The 20133-nt window shown below is 36.9% G+C and overlaps 1 protein-coding gene across 3 annotated transcripts in view; it reads right to left on the bottom strand.

Moving 5' to 3' along the window:
• Nucleotides 1-20133, bottom strand: part of LOC105228551 (dystrophin, isoforms A/C/F/G/H) — a 363859-nt gene that overhangs the window by 113235 nt on the left and 230491 nt on the right. Inside the window, exon 22 of one of the 3 annotated variants that reach the window (XM_049447469.1) lies at nt 19998-20036. The exons of the other annotated variants lie outside the window; for them this stretch is intronic. Within the exon in view, the coding sequence (XP_049303426.1) occupies nt 20019-20036 (18 nt within the window). The 3' untranslated portion in view covers nt 19998-20018. Of the gene's footprint in view, nt 1-19997; nt 20037-20133 lie in introns of those variants that run through there. 3 annotated transcript variants of the gene reach the window in all.

The raw sequence follows: 20133 nt of genomic DNA, 5'->3' as shown, positions 1-20133 counted from the left end.
TGATACATGTAAATACTGTGGGCAAAAAAAAAACATTTATTTATTTATATGTATTTATTCGAAAATGGGCGAAATTTTTTTATTTCTGGGTGATATCTCTGCATAAAGTCACATGAAAATAATCACTAGTGTTTAGTGCACACTTGTCTTTCTGAAGTACATAAAGTTCATTCGGCGATTTTCACGATGAGTGAAATTATTCAACAAAGAAGTTCCATTAAATTTTGTGTGTGGAATCAAATTTCTGGTGCCGGAACGTTCAGAATGTTGGAAAAGGTCTTCGGTGATAATTGTTTGTCGCAAGCAAGTATTTTCGATTCAAAGAGGGTCGAGAAAGCTTTGACGCCGAATCACGACCAGGACGACTATGAACATCAGCTGATGATCAACAGTTCTTTAAAATAAAGAAAATGATGTTTAAGAATAAACGATTATGAGTCAGAGATCACACCGACAACTTTGGTATATCGGAAGGATCAGTGAACACCACTTTGAAAGATCATTTAGGCCTTAGAAAAGTGAAAGCACGGTTGGTTCCAAAATCAATCAATTATTTCGAAAAACAAAGTCACGTTAACGTCTGTGAACCAATGCTTTCCGACTACCAGAATATCATGAAACGTATTATTACTGATGATGAGTCTTAGATCTTTGGTAAAGACGCATAAACTGACGATCAATGTGCCGAATATCGTGGGGAAAGGTGAGCCGAAGCTGAAAAAACCACGTCAAAGCAGGAACGCGCATTGAAGGCTTTTCCGAAAATTAAATTTAACAACTGTTTAGAGGATTGGAAAAAAACATTGGTACAAGTGGATTGTTGCCTAAGGGGACGATATAGACTTTTAAGAGTAAATTAAGAATTTTAAAATTATGAACAAAGTCTTACTATTTTTTGCTATTTTCACATAGAGTATATTCATTGCAATGGTTAAAATGGAGCTTTTTGCTTTGTCTACATTGACACAATCCCAAATCACTATTTTTTGCACCAACTGAACTCTCCAGTAAAATGAGATTTATTTGCAATTTTAAATTTAAATCGCAGAAATCATCTCTTTAACCCCAAATGCGAAATTAATGAAGAGTAAAAAACGCAAATAAATCAAGCGCTATCTCTGGCAGCCACCAAGAAAGGGGTGAAAATGTAAACGAAAGTGGAAAGTGAATACTCAACGCAAGTCACCTGAAGTCAGCCACAAGAATGCTTAACCTCGTTGCCACTAAGCAATTCCACGTGTCTCTGTATGTGTATGTGTGTGTCTGAGTGAGTGAGACCCAAAGAGAGCCACTTGTTGTCAGGCATGAGGGGGAGTACAGCCACTATACAAATAAATAGACAAATAATGTTTTCAACTTAGCGCAAATGAAATGAAGTCACTTGGCAGTTGCACGTGCAACTTCTTGCTGCCACACAGCCACACACAAACAACGCACACAAAGGCGCGCACGTAGCCAAGTTTAGCAGTCGGCAGATAGTGGGGAGCACTGGTATGCGCGGCACATTGTAAACATATTGTTTCACAATGGCAACGCCACAATGCTACTTGCCACCGCCACTGTTGCCTGCCACCACTCCACCGCTAAACATACATTCGACTATTATTTCGCATGTAAAAGTCATGCCGTTGTTGTTGTTGCGCTTTTGGTACATACCATTGCATTGCATTTGCAACATTACAGTAATTTTTGTTATCATTTTTGTGGCATCTGAGCGCACAATGTGCAACAATGGCGTTGCAACACCGGCTGGCGTGTGTATTGGTGCGTGTCGCTGCTGCGCGATTGCGTATGTTTGTGTGTGTCTAAATCAACTCTTTCTGTGACACCAACACACACACATACACCGAATGTGTGGCAAGTGTGGCATTTATCTCACATTTTTATAAACACAGCCAAAGCATGTATGTGTGTATGTGTGTACGTACGTGTGTGGGGATGTTTAAATTGGACGCTCGTACCAGTTGCTTTCAATTGTTTTGTGACTTTTACGTGACTTCCATTGCGAGCGCTGCTGAAAGTAAAATCCATGTCGCCCATTGTTGTTGTCCTTGTTGTCACACAACATCTTCTCTATTTTCAGTTACTTACTGGCTGTCACTTTTCCTCGTCTGCCTTACTTTTCTTAGTTCTATATGAAGTCAGCACCAAAACTACTTGCCACTTGCCACTTGCCATATGCCACTATTTTTGTTTCCTTCGACTTCGACTTTGGTTGTGTTTGGGTTTTCATTTTCATTTATTGTTCATGTATGTTTGTGCATGTATAGCGGTACATGTTTCATTCACATTGGCGCAGTTAATTAAATTTTACAATTAATTTTGTGTTTTGCTCCTTTCATTTTAACGAATGTCTGCCGGCAAAACGGCAAGTACAATCTGTTTCACACACCCACAGACATATAAGTGTATCTGCATATAATATTAATATATCTACAGTCATATTTCACAAGCTGTGCAACTTAATTAGAAGTTATTCCCAAGATATATAGAAATATGAAATATAAGGCAAGTGCGGGCTTGAGTATATATTGCGCAATAAAAACTCTAAATAGTGATTAGCTGCCTTTGTTTTTACCGTCCACCTTCTCGAAGTACACTACTCACTACCCCGTTCAAGAACTATCCTTCTGTGGATTCAAAATTAAATCTCTTCTTACCTTAGTCATATTATTTATGGTTGTATGATATCTAAAAAAAAGGAATCTTTTGGAAGATAAATAAATTTGAAAATTGAATGTATGTCTTCAACTTAAGTTTCTCCTGATTTATATTTTTTTGACCTGTTTCGAGTTATGTTGTAATAAACTTTGGTGTCATTCATATGGAATTTTAGTTTTAGGTTAGTAAAGGTTAGTCTGGTCGGCTAGAGAGTTAAGTATAGACCAGTTTTCGTTTTTAATGAGAGCAGATGGAAATTCGTGGCGTTGAGCCAAGTTTCAAAAGGGTTTGTGTCCTCACTAACGTTACTTCTTCCACTGTCTCATATATTGAGGCTACGAAATGCTTAAACTGTTGCCTTGCCAATTCGGGATAAGTGCAGCAAAGATGCTGCTTTGTTGCTCTGGTACCTTGCTTTTAATCCCCATGGTGCAGACGTGTGTCACCACCAAACTGTGACCAGTAGGTATTTCATTTATGTATGTTCATGCAGTCCCTTCTATGGAGTGCCAGTGAGATCTTTTACTATTTCTGAACCACCTTTAATTATGATTTTCCAGTTTTGATCTTCCTTGTCGTGCTCTTTTCCAGATTGTAGTATATGGTACAATAAGCATGTGTATTGGATGTTGACAATATGATCCATTATCTGATCATCATCAATGCATTTGTCACCTGGCACTCAGTATAAGGAAAGCTGCTTATTACTGTCGGTATTCTCCTCTGTCTAAGTAGATGTCAACTGTGGTCTGGTAACTGCTGTCTTAGAGACTATCTCCGTGGCTTTTCCCATAGCAAAAATCTCAGCTTGAAATATATTACCTGACAGCTTATCATAGTGCATTATGCTTAAATATGCGTAGTGTATCCCCTGTCGAGAAAGTATCGGGAATTTATACATAAAACTAAAGTTTTTCAATCATCATCCAAATTTATTTTATCGTCTTCAAAGTAACTTCCATTTGAAGCGATGCACAATGCTTCTTCAATCGTCAAAATATTTTTTATAGGTACTATCCGGGATGGCCTACAGCTTTCGCGTCGCATTTGTTTTGATGTCTTCAATTGAGTCGAAGTGTGTTCCCCGAAGTGGATATTTCAGTGTGAAGTATAGGAAAGAAGGCTTTCTCAATTCATTCACAACACAAAATTTAACACAAATAAGTTGCTCAATATTTTCGGTCAATGTAAAATTTGACAAACACTACTGAGGTCGACTGACCTGAAGCTGCTGTAAACACACTGGTTAACAAATCGCACTAACTTTTGGCATCATAATTAAGGACAGTTGTACCAACCTAGGAAACAAAACATTATCTGTCTTTCATATAAGCGGGAGATGAGAAGGAGAAATGAAAAATTTCCTATAATTTCTTGTCAGGGTGTGTATATGACTAATGATATTTACTCTCCTATGGGAAATATAGATTTGTTCTACGATTTTTTAAGCATCTAAGAAAACTTTGTACTCACTACTAAAATGATATCTTCGGAAAACATTTTTAATGTTCTGATATTAGTTAAATTACAAAAATGTAATTACCGAACTTCCTTTAGTTTTGAGAGATCTAATACCAAATGAACCCATGGATGGACGGCTTCTGAACAGTCGTAATTAGTTTAACTGTAAGATCAGTATACAGAATCGACTTTGAAGAAGTTCGAATGAAAATTTATCAACTTACTCCATTTGATTCCAATACGAGTATAGACGAATTTTTAATTAAATACTTTACTATCTTTAACAGAGAGCTAAGAAATGGAGTCAAATAATGATCATTTATGTCACGATCGACTATATTGGTTTTGAATGAGTATGGAGAGAAGAGACTACGGAAAATGTGTACTTTTTTTCAAAATACTTATTATTTATATATTTTTTAAATTTCAAACAATTTTGAGGTGAAAAAAAAAATTATTTTTTCCGTCTAAAAAATTAACACCGCAAAAATGTCTTCTTCTTTACTTAGAGTAATATCTGACAACAACACCAAAAAACTATTAACTCCAAAGAGCCGTTAAATTCTCCTTAGTAAATGCGCAGCAAATTTAAATTTTACAACAACTGCGAAAATGCTAATTTTAAATGCGAAAATAGCGCAAACAGCGACGAGAGTACGTTTATAACGGTAAATGTATGTTGAGGAAAGTCTTTATGCGAGCAGCTATGTAAAATTGCGTTAAAACGTGCCGGCATCATGTGCTTGTAAATTGTCCAGCTCAACGAATTTCGCTTGCGGCGGCAACAAAGATATTTTGCTAATAAATGTAGACGAGCAAGAAGCAGCAGCAATTTACCAACAACAATATATTACGGTAAATGGGTCATTATACTTATGTATATATGTATGCTCAACGAAGGAACCATTGCATATCAACACCAACAAAGAAATCAGCAACATGCATACTCAAGCTCTGCACAGGGATCTAAACATAAACATATACACACACACATATATATTTATATATATAAAGTTATGTTTGTGTGTCTGAAAGATATGCCAGCAATGCCATTTAGTAGTCTCATTTTGCATAACTAATTAAAGCTTTTGCGCAAATGTCAGTGAAAGAGGTGAAAAAGAAGATGAAGATGTTACGAAGGGAAAATAAGAGAAAGCAAAACTACAATCGAAGCTCAGCTGGAGTGAGCACTTTGTGGATCTTAGCCAAGTGCTTACATATATATGTACTTTCTTTAATAAAATAAATCGTTATGCAGTGCGTAGTGCCCGACTAATCGAAGAAAAACATGAGATAGGGCTTTTGGAGAATATACTTAGTCTCATAGTTGCCACTTATATTATTAATAAAGAATTTTTCATTGTTTTATGTAATACATAAGCTGCTTGGATAACCCGAGAATAATCATATTTTTATTAAGTCTCACTTTGAAAATCCTTCATAAATATGCTCGGATGTTACAATTTCTCAAAGTATTTGGCAATCTTACTAAAATTTGTGCAATGGTTTTGAGCTAGTGCTAAACCTATGCCACCTATGAATCTATTCGCTAGAACCTGTGCTGCAAAATCGATGGAACAACCACGGGCGGAGGGAGAATTTACATAAAGAACCTTCGGGCATAGCTCAACGGATAATGGCAGCTTGGCAGACACCGACCATGTGACCATGTAACACATTTCTGTATAGGTGGCTCGAAAATGAAGAACCTTACTGCTGCGGAGTTATGCTGTGCAGAGTTAGGCACAAGGCAGCCTTGTCCCTGCAATATATTTCAAAAAGTGCTATCTGTGGAAAAGTCGCTGAGCTATTACCCAATGCATCAGCAGGCAAGTCCAGAGTTAACGTCCACTTAGACAGCCAAGAAGATATGAAGACAATAACATCACTTTGCATACCGGCCAAATTGTCATGGGAAGGAAAACATCAGTGAAGAGAGTCGCCAGGAACAAGCGATTTCACTTCTACCGGTTGCCAAAATATTATTGTTTATAGTCGGGTGACGTCACTTGCCTGCAGAATAGTTTGTGCTCTTGTTCAGATATAGTATACTATGAAATAACACAAATAAAACGAAATCATCCCTCTGTCATCTGCTTGAAATGGAGAAAGCCTCCAGACGAAGAAATCGCAAATCCCCTGCACACAACATATATTCTACCCCCTCCATGTGTACCTTATGAAACCAGCTCCTTGTGGTCCAACACCGTACAAAGCCGTACGTTTTCTGGGTCTCTCGTAAGCTGACTTCGATGATAACTGGATTGAAACCACGTTGGTATCAAGAATGGTATCTGAATTTTCAATATTTTTTAGTTTTAGTTGTGGTATTAAACTTAAAATGCAAACTACGAGTATCAAAGAGGGGTCTCACTTTGTTTGTTTTATCTCAAAGTATGCATAGAGATGTGCCATAATATACTATTTCTGCGTTGGCATATAAGCACGATTATATAAGCATGCGTTTCTATGCCACTAAATCAATTTATTATGTCACTGAAATGCAGCTTTTCTCGCACAAACTTCTCTTGCGACAAAACCGCAGTGGAATTCCTACCACTCCTTGGCTTCACGGTGTCGAGCTTGTTTTGCTGGTTGCTTTCTTCGCTGCTTTCTCATTTTTCATTGCTGTAGATGTATAAGTATGCATGCCACTATGTTTGTATATAACGAGTCATTCGCAATGACTTTGCTGCTTTCCCCACAACTCACATTCCGCTCAACACTTTTTGCACTCTCACTCTTCCCTCGCTTGGAGCACGCAACGATTGCTTTATTTTTATTATTTTTATGCTTCAGCACCTACTTTCGCACACAAATGACTTGTTTACGGTTTGTATGGTGCATGACTCACACGCACACACACACTCGTGTGCATCGATTGCATTTGAAATGCATAAGGCGGCACGTGCAAACTTATTTATGTATTTATGCTTTTATTAATTTTTAAATTATTTTCCACAATTGTTGGAGAAGAGCGACGAAAATGCTCTCCTAGCCATAGGTTGTTTCAGTTTTCTATTATTTATTTATTTATAGGCACGTTTTGTTTTTATTTTCATTTTCCTGTTTGCTGCATTTTCGTTTTGCGCATTTACAGTTATTTTTATTTGCTTGCGAACTAATGAAAAACTTTCCGTTTGCTCTCTCACACGCCACATAATTCATGTTATATTGCAACATACCGGCAAGCAAATAACTTAAGCACACATAGCATACTTTACGGCGTACAGGGAGCATGGTTACCAGTGGAATGTATATTTTTTGCCTATTGTTTGTACACAAATCGTGTTTATATTGCAAAAATGGTTGCTACTAGTGAGTAAAAGAGTTGATTTAAAACTATGTAACTAAATTATGGTTAATATGCATGTGCATTAGGGTGGCCATTTTTTACCAAGTTGAAGTTTTTTTCTAAATGATCTCAGAAGCTTCATAAAACATTATTCAAAGTAAATAATTTCCTTACTCCCATGCATAAAAAACGGGGTTATTTGATAGTTAAAAATATTTTTTTCCCAAAAATTTTAGAATTTCTTTGTAAAGAGTGCATGTTTGTAACAATAAAAAATTATAATAAAATATTTAATTTTTTATATGAGGCAAATATTGTTGAGAAAAAGCTGTTTTTTACCCGAAGAAACCCATGTAACCCGTTAAGCAAATAAGTCTACAACTCTGAAAGATGATTTTCTAATACGAAATATTTTTTTGTGCAAAAAAGGTGTTAAGAACTTTTTCTTTAAAAAAATTATTTTAGAAGTTATACGCAATTCAAAGTAAATATCAAATATCCTGAGCATTTATACAAGCAATGTTGCGCATACGACATGGTGTACTGTATGAAGACAGCACAATTGCCGCATAAATTTAAATCCATATACTTTTTAATGTAATATTTCTATGGCAAACCATTTCAGACATTTTTTTGAAAAGCGTCAAATTTGGTTGTAGAATAACCCGCTTTCAAAGATAAGCGTTTGCTTGTTTTGAAGATAAAAAATGTAAGGCATAGGATTAGAAAAATAATTCATGAAAAAGGTTAAATGATTTTAGCACCGGACAAAATGAAAATCAGTCTTGAAAAAGAGCTTCATAATTTTTTATGGCAAACAGTGGAAATAACTTTTTTAAATTAATGACTCATAATCTATCTTGATATCTATATAAATATCTAAATTAAAATAAAAAATTCTAAAACCAGCTAAATTTAAGTTAAAAAAATTTTAAATATTACTTTTACTTTGCAACAAATAATCATAAACGCAAACTTGCACAGCCCATTTACCGGAATCAATATATTTTTGCTAAAAATTTGTTGGCCTCAGCGAAGTAAATTAAAAATTGCGTATACGCATCGCTGGACCCCAAGAAAATTTATATGCAAACTTGAAATAATTCAATTTATAAATTCTCTTGCAAAGCAAGCGAGTAAAAACAGTTTACAAACTGGTAGCTGAGTGAATATTATTACTGAATTTTAGCAATTTTCTGTTTTCGCAAAGCATTTAAAGGAAATGGTGGAGCATTCAAGTGTGAAGCAAAGGAAACACCATGGAATTCGCAATTAATCTTAAAAGCGTTGTAAGTTTTATTAAGAAAGCAAGTTAAAGAAATCGAATGAAGTTTCGTAGAGTCGATTATATGCATAGATATTTAAAGAGTTTATATCTTTAAAAATACTATACTAAAATTTTAAATTTGACCCCTCAAATAGTTCCTGGATAACAGCCCTCTAAAGTAGAGTATTTGAGTTTGATCAATGCTATTAGCTTACCTTTAAATGCGTTTTTCTCAAAGCTACAAAAATATTCACAACACTGTTTGTCTGAAATTAATATTTTAACACACATTAATTGCCTAAAACAGAATGATTGCATCAAAAATCCACGCAATATGTGGCTTAGTGACAAGAAAAATAAAATATTCCATACAAGAACTTGATTTTGATTGACCGTCCCAAACCATGAGTAGCTCCTTGATGATGGAAATCACGTATGTAACATTTTAGATGGAGATCTCAACTAAGCATCTAAAGTGGTTCATACTTCAATGCCACATCAATTACTTGAAGATTGGTTGGATTGTATGTTAAAATTATCCGGTAAATGATGCTGGTAATATTTTAAAATCAATTTCACACCTGGCTCAAATTTCGAATATCTAACTGGTTATTCAAGTAAAGGTAATTCAATTACGCAATAACTCTTGACAGATCATGCGGGAGTCGTGTCAAGCTGCCATGTTATTCTTCTTCAGTATTGTTTGACATTTCATCATGGAACAGCGTTTACAAATCGTTCAACTTTATTACGAAATTTCACATTCTGTAAAGAATGTGTTTCGCGCTTTCCTCAACTTATGGTCAAAATAATAGGCCTACTGACTGTTCTTTTCGCAACACCATCGAAATTGAAGGTAGTGATCTCGACAACATTTGGTTTCAACAAGACAGCGCCACTTCCCACACATCGATCAATGGATTTATTGAAAGAACACTTCGGTGAGCAAATACTTTCACATTTTAGGTCGGTCGATCGGCCACCAAGATCAAATGATATTATACCGTTAAACTTCTTTCTGTAGGGATATGTGAAGACTAAAGTATATACTTATATGGACAATCCCGTCTCGATTCAGGACTTGGAGCAAAACATCACATGTGTCTTTCCCCAACTACAAGTCCAAATGTTCGAACGAGTCATCGAAAATTGTATTCAATGGATGGACCATCTGAGATGTTTTCACGGCCAACATTTGAAAGAGATAATCTGGAAAAAATAAATGCCAAAGAATATTCTTTCGAATGATAACAGACATTTCCCATTAAATTTCAAGATTCTGTTTTTTTTAAGTAAAGAACATCGAAATGTATTACCCTTCTTTATATTAACTTAGACTGCAAGGTTTTTAATATGTCTAAAATTATTTGACAAGTTCAATTTCTATGATAACGTACTCTAAATTTAATTTTCAATTATTGCTCACGGAATTTTTTAAACAGGCATAGCCTTATTGTTAAGTTGTCGATTTGACATACAATAACGAGCAAACAGTTGCTGTGGCAATTTTAAATAGCGTTACATTTTTTACCTATCAGCAGGTTGTGAAATTTGCTTAAAGAGTATATAGATAAAGTGCTATACAAGTTGGCTGACAACTGAATTTATTTTATTGATTGACATTGAATCTATAACAGCTTCTTTAATGATCATGGGACTAAAGAAAGAAAGAAATGCAAGGGTTTTAAATTACATGTTTCTAGTATTATACTGAGACTAAAAATAGTTTCTGGTGGAATTAATTATGATACGATCTTATGTAATCCAAGTTAGGTAAGCAAAGCGTCAAGAAATAATTTCTAACAAATTTGCAAAGAACTGATCTTTTTATAATAAATAAGTTGAAACTTCGAAGTATGCTATGCCATGCCCACAATTCCATCATTTGAACTGACTTGCTCTAAATAAGTACATAAGTTCTAAGTAATTAATTTTGAAGCCAAACTTTAATTATATTATGTAATTTTTTAATTGAAAAATTGCAGTTACCAAAGGGAACTCGTTCGTAATTGCACTGATAAAATATTTTAATAACATAAAATACACGATAACTCACAAAGCGGAGAGTAAGGAAGGCAAAGAAAAGCCAAAGAGTTTGATGGCAAAGACAGGTACGAAAGTAAAGCTAGAAAGTTTGCAAGTATCAGGTTGTCTAGTGTGAGCGTTCTTCGTTAAAAGTTTAAGAAATTTCCCAGGAGTGATGTGACTTGTTGTTGTTGTGTTATGTAATAACATTTTATTGCGGCAACTGCATTTGCAAGCTATAAATATTTACAAGCGCTTTGGAAAGTGCAACGAGTGCAGCCCATATTCTCTAAAGAAGAACTGGCTCTGCCAACGAGGGAATTAAGTGAGGCGGAGGCATAAAAAACCACAGTCGCCAGCTAAGGGTTAAGCGCTGGGTTTAGGCCTAATGAAAATGTGAGCAGTGAACTTTGTAGAGTAAAAGGCTCTGTGTGTGTGTGTGTGCCAATGTTTGTTTGTGTGTGCATGTATCTCTAATTGTGGCTGCAACTTTGCTCATATGTGCTCCTTTTAAATTGTTTAAAATTGTCTTTGCCAGCAAATGGCAAAAAGTTTATGCCAACGTATTAAGGGGCTAAAGTAGTTGTGCGGTTGCACTTTAATAAGCAAAATTGTTACATAAGTTTTTGCAAATGAAAAGCCACACCAATTTGCCCGCACGTCGGCTGGCATAAGCCAAGCCTGGCAGGATATCCAATATGCTGGCAATAAAGGAGGCGGAAACGAGCAGACAAGCGAGCGCCTATGATATCCAACCAGCTTGCAACCGAGACGGAAGAGAAGCAGGGCTTTTAAACACTCAAGCAGACAACAAGCGGAGAGTCCGCCAGCCCGAGCGCTCTGCAGCCCGACCGCCTGCCCGCCAGACACTTTGACATGCTGTTAACCCGGTAATGGAGAAAGTTTAAGTTTTTATGCCATTGGCATTTTGACTGCACTCGGCTGTCGTGCCTATCAGCCGCCTCGTCGGCTTGGCATGCAGACACAGTTAGGCAGCTGCAGCTGCTTGTTGCAAGTAAATGTACACAGCATTACTTTAATTTATATTTTAATATGTTTCTCGCACTTTGTTTTTCTTTCTCTTTCTCCTCTCTGGCTTTCGCATGTCGCTCGTTCAAGCGCTTGTCGGCTCGTAAATTATTTAAACACATATTCGGTTTGCAGTTTTAGTTAATTTATTCAACACTTCGCACACACTTGCCAACTCATGTTGCAACATTTGCTGTTGTCCATAGATATACAACAAACACATGTATATAAATTAGTTAAAACTTTGTTCACATGCTATTAAATGGACCGAGAATGTCTCTCGTTTTCCCATTGAAGATAGAAGTTTCTGCGAAAGGCGAACTCACACACCTTTCCACAAGCAAATTTGTAAGGTTCATCAGTGTACAGAAAATTTTGTTAATAACGGAATTATTTGTGTTAGCCAAATGTTCACATATACCAAGTATATCAACGAGAACAAGTTAGTTGTAAATGCTTCTTCATGCCTCTGCATCTGTGACCGAGCACTTAAAAGCTCTAGTATTTTACTGCTCATGAAAAAATCTAAACTTTAGGGTATATGTCTGCCTTTTAGCTGTTCGCTATATTTTAAATTTCCATAAATTCTGTTACAAAAATTACAATGCTTACATCGCAAACTAATTCTCAAAAAAGTACCGTTATTTGTTCATATAATTTGTATGTATTGCCTTTTTAATATAACAAAGAATTAGGCGTCTGCTTTCCTTATTAATGATATAGTGACAAGTTAAAGAAATCACATTGCGGTGATTGCTTTACTTGAGTGTGGAAAAAGACGCCAATGAAATTTACTACGTGAGCCCAACAAAAAACTTCAACGTTACGCAATCTTGTATTGTATGGAGGCATTGGATCTTGAAGCAATATTCTGTTCCAGCACACAGGATACAAACCACTCAGTAGTGGCTTAAAAGCAATATTCCCGGTTTCACGGCTGCAGATGATTGGGCATTCCGGAAGAAGGAGAAGGTTTAGAATTGCATCCAATGGACTAACATTTGTGATCAGAATTGTAGCATATAACCTGACGCATTCTCAACACAAAGCTAGAGAGTTCTAAAAAATCTTTGGTTCGAACAGCGTCTTAAATGCCGATTATTACTTGCTACTGACCGATGGTCGAATCGCTTGAAGATTAGTGTGAAAGCAAAATGTTACTATTTCGAGTAAAATATGGTGCCATCACTCATGTAATACAGATTATTTAATAAAAGTAACTTTATTAGGCCGAGCTATTCAAACACGGCGGCGAAGAACTGATAAGGAGCATGCATCAGCTTCTTTGTAAAATATGGTCGGACGAAAGCATGCCCAACGACTGGAATTTAAGTGTGCTATGCCCAATCCATAAAAAAGGAGACCCCACAATCTGCGCCAACTACCGTGGGATTAGCCTCCTCAACATCGCATATAAGGTTCTATCGAGCGTATTGTGTGAAAGATTAAAGCCCACCGTCAACGAACTGATTGGACCTTATCAGTGTGGCTTTAGACCTGGCAAATCAACAACTGACCAGATATTCACCATGCGCCAAATCTTGGAAAAGACCCGTGAAAGGAGAATCGACACACACCACCTCTTCGTCGATTTCAAAGCTGCTTTCGACAGCACGAAAAGGGGCTGCCTTTATGCCGCGATGTCTGAATTTGGTATCCCCGCAAAACTGATACGGCTGTGTAAACTGACGTTGAGCGGCACCAGAAGCTCCGTCAGGATTGGGATGAACCTCTCCGAGCCGTTCGATACCAAACGAGGTTTCAGACAAGGCGACTCCCTATCGTGCGACTTTTTCAATCTGCTGCTGGAGAAAATAGTTCGAGCTGCAGAACTTAATCGAGCGGGTACAATCTTCTATAAGAGTGTACAGCTGCTGGCGTATGCCGATGATATTGATATCATCGGCCTCAACACCCGCGCCGTTAGTTCTGCTTTCTCCAGACTGGACAAGGAAGCAAAACGAATGGGTCTGGCAGTGAACGAGGGCAAGACGAAATATCTCCTGTCATCAAACAAACAGTCGTCGCACTCGCGACTTGGCACTCACGTCACTGTTGACAGTCATAACTTTGAAGTTGTAGATAATTTCGTCTATCTTGGAACCAGCGTAAACACCACCAACAATGTCAGCCTAGAAATCCAACGCAGGATAACTCTTGCCAACAGGTGCTACTTCGGACTGAGTAGGCAATTGAGAAGCAAAGTCCTCTCTCGACAGACAAAAACCAAACTCTATAAGTCTCTCATAATCCCCGTCCTGCTATATGGTGCAGAGGCTTGGACGATGTCAACAGCGGATGAGTCGACGTTGCGAGTTTTCGAGAGAAAAATTCTGCGAAAGATTTATGGTCCTTTGCGCGTTGGCCACGGCGAATATCGCATTCGATGGAACGATGAGCTGTACGAGATATACGACGACATTGACATAGTTCAGCGAATTAAAAGACAGCGGCTACGCTGGCTAGGTCATGTTGTCCGGATGGATGAAAACACTCCAGCTCTGAAAGTATTCGACGCAGTACCCGCCGGGGGAAGCAGAGGAAGAGGAAGACCTCCACTCCGTTGGAAGGACCAAGTGGAGAAGGACCTGGCTTCGCTTGGAATATCCAATTGGCGCCACGTAGCGAAAAGAAGAAACGACTGGCGCGCGGTTGTTAACTCGGCTATAATCGCGTAAGCGGTGTCTACGCCAATTAAGAAGAAGAACTTTATTAGAAATTGTATTTTAGTTTCAACGGCCTGAACAGAACTTATGGCAATACTAAGCATACACCATATGATTTCGAACCAGAATTGACAAATAAAAAATTGCAAAAGTAAAAGCAGAAAGTCAATATTTTACTTATTTCCCTTCCAGAACTTTTTCGTTATTATATATGTGATCTATTCTAGCACTTCCTGCCGCCGAAGAAGAGTAAACTGAATTTCAGTGAGTGCGAAGACCTAAGAGATATAATGAGGAATAGCGTCTTCCATACATCGAAAGAAGAGAAGAGATTCCTGTACAATCACTACTTCAAACTGCTTTCATCTATATAAACCCCTGAAAGAAATATTCGGAAACGATAGTGATTGAAATTGTATGTGGGAAGGGTTTGAGGTACTCGCAGAGCTGACTCGTTGTGTCAATCTCACACAATTTGTCGACCGATCAGAAAAACCTCGTGTCAATTGGTCAAGAGAAATGTTAACAAAAAACGATAGCGGTGCTTCAAAACACGTCAATGACATCGTGATAAGTGATGAATTGTGGTTTCATGCATATGAGCTCTTGAGTAAACAGCAGTCAATAGTGTGGGTGTTTTCAGATAAGCCGAGTCCAACAAAAGTCGTCCACGTTCGAAGCAGTTCCAAAGAAAATAGTTGACTATTTTTTAGAAAAACTGAAGCGACATGTTCAAGTACTACTAGAAAAACGCAGACCATTTTAAGTGTAATACAAATATTTCAAAATCAGGAAAACCAACTCGGAAGACGAATAATTTTTCATCAGTCAACTTCGGCTGATGCATTTAGAACGAATATGTTGGAGACATCTCAATAAGTGTAGCAAAAGTTCTTCGACAATTTGTTCAAACACATTCCTAAATGTATAGATCTTAATGCAGGATATAGCTAAATTTACAGTGTGATTTTTTTTGCAGGAGAGCATTAGCATAAATTATGCGAACTTTCAAGCATCAGTCTGCCAAATATCGTATTTGTGCAAACAGATCAAAGAAAAAATTTTAATCAGATCACACGGAGTTCCGACTTCGACATAGCTACTGAAGCACAACTTTACGGTTATGGAGCATAGCAGAACTTCTTCAATAGCATCATAGGTTAAATTGAACGTAGAATCGCACAATAGTAAGAGATACTTTGTAAATGAATGAAAAAATCGTATGTGCGCTGTTCGGGTTTCTTAACTCACCGTCATTTGTACTATACATAAAGCTAAAGGAAAAGACTCGCTCGATATGAGTTGAGTTGCATTTGGGGATTTAAAATGGCCTTGTAAACACAACATACATACATTAATACATTACTACTCAGAATATCGTACAAAAATTTTTTGCTTCTCTATTTGCTTCATTTTGCTACCTCTTAACTCTGTTATGCTTTCCCTGTTTTAATCCGATAAACCCGTAATTTAGTGCGACTGCCTACTAGCAACTAAAGCTATACTCAATTAGTTTGCAGTTTCACAGAAATGGTTTTTCCACTTCAACGCTTTTACCAAATCTTTTCATCTACAGAGAAACACACAAACATACTTGTATACATATATTGCACCTGGCACCTTCAGTATTGGTTTTGCATATAAAATGTGCCAGCTGACACAAAAGGTTGGATAAATGCAAGGGATTTGTCTTCTCTTCGGTACAGCTCTACTAATAGTCGCTGTGAAGTTTTTAATGGGGCTTTAGACTTCCAGAAATTTTACAAATAGGCAAAAACAACAAAAATATAATGAGTTGATCTTACAACTAACAGAAATGCCATTCGGTTAGAAGTGAGGTTATGAAGTTCGGATCACAATAGAAACCGAAATCAATAGAAAAAATCTAAAAAGCCCAATGCTTACTTTGAATTTTATTACATTTTCTTGAAACGTGCTACATTATTCCAGTAAGGAGTACTGTAGAAGCACGTCTAAGGATGTCTGTTTGATTATGAGAACAGTTTCTCAATTTGCTGGACACTGACGAGAACGCCGTAGAAGATGACAAATATACAAGTATATGTACATCCTGGTAAGAAATCGGTCTTTCGATTCATGTTTTGTTGTATCTCTGGAAGGGTTAGGGGTCTTATTTTTCGAATACTAAATCTCATTAGTTCGGTAAATACGCGCATACCATTACAATGTACAGTTTTCTGTAAGAACCTACTCACTGGATATCGAAGCTTTTTAGAAGGCCGACCCTGAGTTTTTCTTGAGTCTATAAGGGCCTTAAAATTTACTACATTTTATTGTTGTTTAATACAATAGACGTAACGTCTTTACCCGTTCCGATGTATTTGTCTCTTCTTCTTTTAATTGGATATTTGAGGAAGCCTACATAGATTTAGACACTTTGGGTTATATCCTTTCAAAATGGTAGACTTGAAAGTCGAGACATTTGTAAAAAGTACCGATCACTTTTTATTTCTTCCGAAACTCTTCCATAATTAAGAGGTGTGTATAGAGCCGTTGCACTGATTGCTGCCTTTCCTAGACAGGTGGATAGCTATTTCCTTTTCTTGGTAGTATTCCTTAAGCAAATTGGTATAAATTATGGACTTTCATGAAATTCTACTTCGTTGTTATCTGCAATTCTATACATGAATAAATGAAATTGCTCTAAAGAAATGATTTAAATAAAGTGGTAGTACCATTAACTCTATAAAATTTGTGCTTAAATGTTCGTCAGTTTTTGAAGTATCAATCTGAAATTTTGCATACGTCTATTGCTCCTCAAGAAACTGCTCGTTTGTCGGAACTGCTGATTTCGTACCACCATTGCTTATAGCTGTCATACAAAACTGAACGAAATCCAGCTTTGAAGGATGTTAGAACTTCGGTGCTGCTGAAGTGATTGTTTCATCTTTTTTCGTACCTTTTCGACAAGATAATGAGCACCGTATAGTCAACGATTGCCTTATTCTTATATAATAAAACAAATATTTGCTTACTTTTATTTGAAGAACCAAGTCCCCAGAGGATCAACAATAAGAGACAAAACTTTTTCAAATTTATTGCCACCATGTAAATTAAGTGGTCGACACAAACAAATTTATGTTAATAACTTTTGTAAAATTCCTGAAAGTCACTAATTGAAATGGACCCGGAAGACATCAGCAACGGCAATTAGCGCACGCACTTCTTCTTCTGGCCAACTTTACGATATTTTAATCATCAAACCGGAAAAAACATCCATTGGGATAGTTTCACATTGTAAGCAGTGGGCTATAACGCCCGAAAGCACACAACGAAATTTTTTTTTATTTTTTGGCGTTTTATACGTACTTCTTAGCTCGAATTTGGGACAGCAGGCACAAGACAGGCTTACGCAAGAGGGACTTATGTTTTTTTAATGCGTGTAATTGCTTTCTTATTAACTTCAAAATGTTGCGTTAATGTGCTAGACATGACATTAGATGGAAATGCGGAGGGAAAAATTTGAAAGAAATTTAAAAAGTGCAAAAGCAGAAGCTCTTGGGAGAGCCTCTAATGCCTATTCACTTTTGAGAAAAAAATTAAATCACAAACTTTTGCGCATAATTTGCATTTTTTCTATTTGCAATGCGAAAAGCAAGCTTAGCAGGAGTTTTATGTTCATGTAAATGGGCGTATCAGCCGCAAAATATGCTACGCTAGATTACAACTCATGGCGGAAAAAATTTATTTATGAGCCAAATGAGTTGAGCGCCTGCACCTTTTGCATAAATTTCTGATTAACTTAAGCCAATGAAACTTAGCGGTCGAACGTGCGGAGGGGAGCAGGCAGCGACTGGCGACTGTTGCGCCGAAGTGTGAAAAGAAAATGTAGCGCTAAAAGGACTGCAGGGATGAATTTAAATGAACTGAAATTGCATTAGCGCACACAAAGCAAGTTGGCGATACTCGGAAAGTGCCCGCGTGGCTGGCGGCCAAAAGGACGCGCTGTGGCAAGCAATACAAAAGTAACAGTTTTCGTGCAACAACAACAGTAGTTGTGCTGTGATTTCTTTATGCTGTGACTTCTCTTTTGCTCTTATAGTCCATATGAGACTTTTAGTTGGATATTCTTGTTGTTGGTAGACTTTGCATTTTTAATGATTTTTCAGTTTAAACTTTTGTTGTGTGGCCGACAGAGTTCTTTGGTGTCGCACAGCGATTGCGAGGTGGCAAGCAGCGCTGTCGCTGATGTTTTGATGTAGTAAAGAGTGCTTAAGGTGAGTGTATATGCAACACTTGGCTAGCGCTTAATTCTGTTATCTATATTCAACGCGCCGACCACGCCATTTGGTTGCGCAAGAGAGCTCAGTTGATAGCCGAACAACTTTAGTTTCGATTTTCCACGACATGACAAGGCTTGTATAAGATCAAAAGAAGAATTCGTACAAGATATGATAGATACCAAGGCGATTTACTTATGAAAGCTGTGATATCATGGGCTTCTCTCTAAGAAGTAATAACTCATCTTGTTTACACTCAAAGTCCAAAAGTCTCAGCATACTCAATTATATACATACGAGTAAAAAAAAGTATTTTTATACTTCGCTCTTCAAAGTCACATCAACCAGGTTAGTTATCCAAAAGTTCAGAAGCATTAGTAGGTACCAAAATGATTTGCAAATGAAAAAATCTAAATAGTCTAACTTGTGTTAGCTTCCAGCTTCTTTGTTATCAGACTCGTTTGGGTGTCTGAATATAGCCTAATCACAAGCTCTATATGTGATGAGATAGTAAAAAGGGTCACTCTTTCCCTACTCACATTGGAACAGGAACGAGTTTTATCTCCGTTCTCATCCTACGTTGTAGCACTGATCCTAAGGGCTTCCCGTGCGCTTAGCAGGCTTTGGGCGATAACCAGTCTCGTTGTGAATGCGAGATCTTTCTGGCTGTAGGAGCTCTTCTGTGACGACCAGTTCACTCTAATAAATGTTTTATTATAAGAGGGAAGTATAGGCCTTCAAATTAGAAAAATTTAGATTGAAATTCTTCAAAATTAAAATACAGATGTTGTTGTGTCTAAGGTAATCCAGCTGGTATGCTGTGACATTTTTTGATAAAGTTTTTAGAAGTCGTCAAGTAATGCTTAAGTGATTTGGAAATTAGGACTGCAGTATTTACAAAATATAGTACAGGTTAAGTTCGAAATAAATTCAGCCTTAGTCCACCGCTGAAATGCTTGATCACTCTTTTTGAGCCCTTCAGTTATCATGTCATCAAAACTTCGAAATGTATTTCCACTTCAAACTACCATTATGTTTTATTGGTTATATATATTAACTGTATTTCTCTCTCTTTCTAACAGATGACCGAACTTTGCCTCCCATTTTGTAGCATAAGACCTATTCAGATTAGCTTTGCTGGCCGATTCCTGAAGCAAAGCGTTGCCATAGTCCTTTGTGAATCAGCCATAAGTGTGATTTTTGTGGCATAGCTATGTTCGAATAATAGGCTTTAGCAGTTAGAAATGACTACTTTGGTATTTTGAAAAGTTATTATAACAAAGCATTTGATTTGCTTTATTTATATAGGCGCATATACTCGTACAAATCCAAAATGATTACTCACATATTTCCTTAATAGACACAAGTGAACATCAATTATAAGTACATACCTGTAAAGAGAGGATTAAGAAATTTTTGTTAGTTATATTAGCATTACAATTTTTGATACATGTGTGAATGTACATATATATGTTCAGATAGGCACAT

Source organism: Bactrocera dorsalis, chromosome 2 (genome assembly GCF_023373825.1).
Source record: "Bactrocera dorsalis isolate Fly_Bdor chromosome 2, ASM2337382v1, whole genome shotgun sequence".
Lineage (NCBI taxonomy): Eukaryota > Metazoa > Arthropoda > Insecta > Diptera > Tephritidae > Bactrocera > Bactrocera dorsalis.
Note: the sequence above shows the minus strand (reverse complement) of the source record. Positions and strands in the feature narration are given on the sequence as shown.